Raw genomic sequence first — 5,901 nt, 5'->3', positions numbered from 1 at the left:
AAATATATAATATCAGCAGGTTCTTAAATAATAATAAAAGCCTTAAGTTTGGACAAAATTTAACTAAAAAAAAATATAACAATGCATATTATATAGAAATTATTTATCCCCTACTCGAACTTTATAAAAATATTCACTTTTTAAACCAATTTCACATATGTATATAGAGTGTAAATTGTATGTATAGTTGATTTTGACAAAACTCACCTTTATTTACGTTTTCTAAAAACCCTACAAAATAAATGTATTTCAAATAAATTTTAAATTCAGCTAGTTATTTAAAAAGTACCCTTTTTTAAGCTCTGAAAACTTTTATCTAAATGAAATAAAATATAACCCAAGCTCCGAAAACCTTAAATCTAAATGAAATAAAATATAAACCAAGGTCCTTGGAACTTGATTTTGAATCGGAATAAAATATAACTCAAGCTTTTGAAACCTTTAATCTAAATATAATAAAATATAAACCAAGGTCCTTGGAACTTGATTTTGAATCGGAATAAAATATAACCCAAGCTCTTGAAACCTTTAATCTAAATATAATAAAATATAAACCAAGGTCCTTGGAACTTGATTTTGATTCGTTAAAAAATAGAAAAGTTTCCCTTTTATCAACCCTTTTAGGGATCGAAGCACCCAAAGCAGATCAAATTCGCCGGAAGTTGGCAAGCTTCCTGAGTCCTTAGATCCTTGGAATCCCTTTTTTCCCATTTTTTTATTTTAGCAGAAGCCTGGGAAACCCACCCCTAAGGGAAGAGATCACAACAACCCTAAAAACCCAAAATAAGAACCATGGCACCCCTTGATATACATAAAGAAATATTAAAACTGGAATTGCTTTTTGTTTTTCGATATAATTTTGTTCGTTTTTTGTTTTTTTTTTATTGTTAGGATTTTTGTATTTGTGGATTTTTGTCGCCTTGTTTTGTAATGATTTTTTTGTTGTATATATAATTTATCTTAAAGACAATTAACAATTATTATGGTACACAACTAGATGGTTTCTCTTTCAATCTTTATGTATATATATATTTTATGGCTTAAATAATGCTATTTATTTATGTACAGACATGCAAAAAAAAATTTCCTTAACTAGAGGGCTTCAAAAAAAAAAAGAAAAAATTTGAAAAAAATTCAAGTCCTTAGAGCTAAGTTTATAGTTAATATATTATAATATTTAATGTAGGTTTTTTTGTATATATATCTTGCTTTTCTTTCTTTTTTTGGGGGATTTTCACATTATTTTGTTTTTATATTTTATCAACAATAAACACAGAAAAAAAACACACGCACGCACACACTAGAGGTTCGTTCTACGCTGGCTTTACCGCCCGTCCTGGAAGGACTTTATGGCCTTTTGTTTATATCCTTAAACTGTAACAACAACTGGTTCCTGCAACACCATCCTCTAGGCGGTGGCATGCGGATGATAGGCCGCTGCCCAGGCATTGTGATGATGCGGATGCGGATGCGGATGCGGATACCCGTAGCCGGCGGTACTTGCACCAAACTCCGGCGGATAACTTGCCGCATATTCCGATTTCATGTGGCAACTGGAGCTAGAGTCCTGACTCGCTCCACTGGCCAGACCGCTCATGGTCAGACCGTATTCCGCCGCCAGTTGGGATTCACTTTGCATGGCCAGAGCGGCATAATGATGCTGGGCCAAAACGGTGGCGGATGCCGAGGGTGAGGAAGCTGATCCGGAACTGGAGCGGGTTACAGCGGCTGCTGCTGCTGCTGCTGCTGCTGCAGTGGCTGCTGCGGCGGCGGTGGCAGCTGCAGTTGCAGCAGCAGAAGCAGCAGCGGCGGCGGCGGAAGGTGAACTGGCGCTGGAGGACACGCTGGAGGAATTCGCTGAGGTAGTGACTGGCTGTATGGCACGGCTGCTCCATGGCTCATAGCTGGACATTTGCTGGGCAGCCTGCTGCTGCTGCTGTTGCTGATGTTGCTGCTGTTGCTGCTGCTGCTGTTGCTGCTGGAAGAGCGGTGGTGGTGGTGGCGGTGGATTCGCCGCCGCTGCCGCCTGCTGATAGAGATTGGCATATGGTGTGTAGTTGACCAGAGGAGCAACTTGCTCCGGCTGCTCCTGCTTGAACTCAATGGGTGAGGGAGCCAGCGATTTACTGGATTTCTTATCCTTCTTCTCCTGCTTGATGGCCGCCGCTGCCTGCTCCTTGGCCTCCGCCGCCAGGGCCTTCTTGCTCTTCTTATCCTTGAAATGGGTCTTCTTGTGCTTGCTCAGGTGATCGCTGCGGGAGAACTTCTTGGAGCAGATGGGACAGGCATAGGGCCGGTAGTTGGTGTGCGTCCTTCCGTGCCGCTGCAGCTCATCGGAGCGGGAGAATCGCTTGCCACAGGTGAGGCAGAGGAACGGTCGCTCGCCCGTGTGCCACCGCAGGTGAGTCTTCAAGTGCGAAGCCTTTCCGTACAACCGTTCGCAGCCGGGAATGTGGCAAATGTGCTGCTTCCGACCCCGCTCATCGGGACCCACAATCGGGGGCAGGCCGCTCATCTCGTTGGTGCAATTGGGGCATGTGCAACGCACAGACCGGCGCTGCAATTGCGTCTGGAAGGCAATGTCATCGAAATTGAAGCCCGGATAACTCTGTGAACTCCAGGGCTGGTACAAACGCTCCTGGTGGGAGAACCAGGCGGCGGAGGAGGACATGCCCACGGCATTGCCATAATAATCGGAGGCATATTGAGCGTATGGGAACTGGCTTCTGGAAGGAGCAAATTAAATGAATATAAATTGATTAGTTTAAGTGAATAATATCATTAAATCATATGGGTTTCTAAGTAATTATAATGTTAATATGATAACATTAACTAATCAAGTTGTTTGTTTTATTCCTATTATTAGCAAGTATTTAAGACTTTTAATTTGCATCTTAAGATCGTTATAAAGCTTTATTAAGCCTATAGCTTGTTCTTTATGCTGATCTATAAAAAAACATACTATAACCTGTACTTAAATCAAATTAAATTGTAAATTAACCATTAACTCAGGTGTTCTTGAATGAAATTTATTACTTGTAAAGCTCAATTGTAATATTTATATTCAAGATCAAGTCTTATCTTTGGAGATTAATAATTAATGAAGCTGTAAGCCAGGAATTAAGATGTAAACTTGATTTCTTGTAAAGTTTTTTAAGCCATATTTAATAAATATGTTCCTTTTTGTAACCTTTAATTGTTAGGTTTTCGGTAAAGCGAGGTTTTTAAGTTTGTTAATTGTCTTGAAAGTGTTTGATAATATTTAAATGTTTATTTTAATAATTATGAAAAAAGATAAGGTCTAGTGTCATTTTAAGATGTTTAAATGTTTTTGAAACTGTAATTAATATATACTTTTGTCTATTTATATATTTTTAAGGGTTTTTTAACTAGTTTCTTCTTTAAGATATATATTTAAATATTTTCCAAGATATTTACCTTGCCGGTCCTAGTCCAGAGTAAGCGGTATTCCATCCATAGGCGGCACTGGCCACCGCTGCTGCTCCCAAATCCGCTGCTGCCGCTGCTGCTGCTGCCGCCGCCGCTGCTGCCGATGCAGCGGACGTGGGCGATGAGGCCGAGGATGAGGATGACGCGGATGATGATGAGGATGAAGTGGCCACCGGTCCACTTGCTCCCGCACCTGAACCCGCTGGTGCCGCCATGGCGGACGTTGTGGGTGTCGTGGGACTGGCGGAAATGGAGGCAAAGGATTGCGCGGGCGAGGGGAAGATGCTGGGCGAAACGGAGGCGGATGAGGGCGCCGACTGAATGCTGGAGTTGGGTGAGGCAGTGCCCGTGGAGGAAGCCTGCGGATAGGTTAATTCCAGCTTCATGGGAGCCTTGCCCGGGGCCACTGCGGATGCGGATCCGGAGCCATAAAGCGGAGAGCTGCCGGAACTGCTGCTGGAGCTGCTGCCGGAGAGGGATGGTGGGGCGGAGAGCAGGGCGGCGCAGAGGAAGTCATGTGGCTGAGGGGGCTGCTGTGACTGCTCCTGTGCTTGCTGCTGCTGCTGTTGCTGCTGCTGTTGCTGCTGCTGCATGTGATGTTGCTGCAAGTGGAGATGATGTTGCTGCTGCTGTTGCTGCTGGTGATGATGGTGATGATGCTGCATGTGCAGGTGCTGTTGCTGTTGCTGCTGCTGCATGGTGAGCTGCTGCTGCTGTTGCGCTTGCTGTTGCTGCTGCTGCTGATGCGCGTACGGATTTAGATTCAAATAATTGCACGCCGCATCGATCATGATGAAAGCTTTACGGGTTTTCAAGTTGCTGCGGAGTTTACTGTTGCTGCTGCTGCTGCTGCGTTGTTGCTGCTGTGCGTAATGCGCTTGTATGTGTGTGCTGCTGCTTTCGTTAACAATTTTCGCACATTGCTCGCACTTATTGATACTGCTCTCGTGTAATTATGGCACGCTTTTCACTTTAGTTTTGTAATTATAGTCTTTTGCGGCTGCCTGGTAATTGCATGCACGCGAAACAACGACAAGAACACGGCAAAAAAAAAAACAACAGAACAACACAAACAAATTAAAGGCCGCCGAAAATTCGCCAATATAAACGCTTAACTTCGTATACACATGCGTGTGTGTGTTTGTGTGTATGCGCGCTGTTACGTTACGTTACGTTACGTTACGCACATGTATGCACATATATATATAGAGATATATAGAGTTCCGAAAACAGAGACCTCGTTCCTCTGCTGCGGCTGATTCTTGCTGCTGCTGCTGCGCGTGATGTGATACAACCACCGGTAATTATCGTCAATTCTTGACTGAATTCCGAAACGCTGCGAGAGGCTCTAACAACGTACGAACCGAATCACTGACGACGACGGCAGCGGCGAGGGCAGCGGGCAGCGGCCGTGGCAGCGCTAGCGCAACTCTCGTGCTGGCCCGCTCTCGCTAACGGTTGGCTAGGCCGTTGCCGGCTCTTTTGGCTAATGTGTTTGCTCTCGCTCGCGCTCTGCCATGGTGGTTGTTTTTGTCTTTTAGCTTGAGGGCATCTCGTTTCGTCTCGCTCGCACGCCCACGCCATATCGCGCCTGCCGGGGCTCCTTTCGGCTGCTCTCGCCCTCTCTCTCTCTCGCTCTCTGTCCCTCTGTCTCTCTTGTTCGCTCGCTCGCTCTCAGTGAGTTGGTCTAGCTACTGCTACTCTCTCTCCTCCTGGCCGCTGGCTTGTTATTGTTGTTATTGTTGCCTTGCTCTGCTGCTGTTGCTGCCGCGGGCGTTTTGTTTTAATTTCTATGTGTGGGTTTGTGTGTCAAAGCAATTGGGTGAGCATGCGTTTGTGTAGTTGTAGTTGTTGTTCTTGTTCTTAGTGTTGTTGTTGTTGTTTTGGGTCTCCGTGTGTTGCTCCTGTTGCAATTGTTGTTGCTGGACTTTAAGGCACAACAAGCTAAGCAGCTTAGTATTGTGAAAACTGTAAAAGATTAATTAAATAACTAGGATTTTGGTTTTTTTATTAGAATGAATTTTAAATAGTATATTTTTATTATTCAAAAAATAATTAAGGATTTTATACTTCAAAAAACGTGGGGCAAAAAATACAGAATAAAACAAATTAACTAGCAATAAACATATAAAGTTCATAAATACTTAGAAAGTAAAATAATAAAAAAACAATTCTATTAAAATTTTAGAATTATATTTAAAAAGCAATTTCAAAATTATTTGATCGATTTTTTACCAAAAATAATATAGTTTTAACATGTTTAATCTTATAAATCATACCAAATCAATATCTTAAATATAATTCCTAAATTTAAGAAATTGTTTTTAATAAAGAGAAATATTTTTCTATAAATTTAAAAGATTAGCAAACATTTTCCAACAAAAATAAACAAGTATCAACATGTTTAATGCGTTACTTTCATTTTCCCGCAGACCCTTACAATTCCCCTAA

General features: G+C 42.5%; 1 protein-coding gene across 1 annotated transcript; it reads right to left on the bottom strand.

Moving 5' to 3' along the window:
- Positions 1-834: 834 nt before the first annotated feature.
- btd (buttonhead) lies at positions 835-4,773 on the bottom strand. Its single transcript, XM_086837998.1, has 2 exons — positions 3,439-4,773; positions 835-2,726 (listed from the first exon to the last, which is right to left on the bottom strand). Exons 1-2 carry the CDS (start codon positions 4,239-4,241, stop codon positions 1,409-1,411), a joined length of 2,121 nt encoding a protein of 706 aa, XP_086694124.1. The 5' UTR covers positions 4,242-4,773; the 3' UTR covers positions 835-1,408.
- Between the last annotated feature and the right edge of the window lie 1,128 nt (positions 4,774-5,901).

Source organism: Drosophila serrata, unplaced genomic scaffold (genome assembly GCF_035046125.1).
Source record: "Drosophila serrata isolate PLE 108 unplaced genomic scaffold, ASM3504612v1 contig_340, whole genome shotgun sequence".
Taxonomy (NCBI): domain Eukaryota; kingdom Metazoa; phylum Arthropoda; class Insecta; order Diptera; family Drosophilidae; genus Drosophila; species Drosophila serrata.
This window is presented reverse-complemented; position numbering and strand designations above follow the sequence as displayed.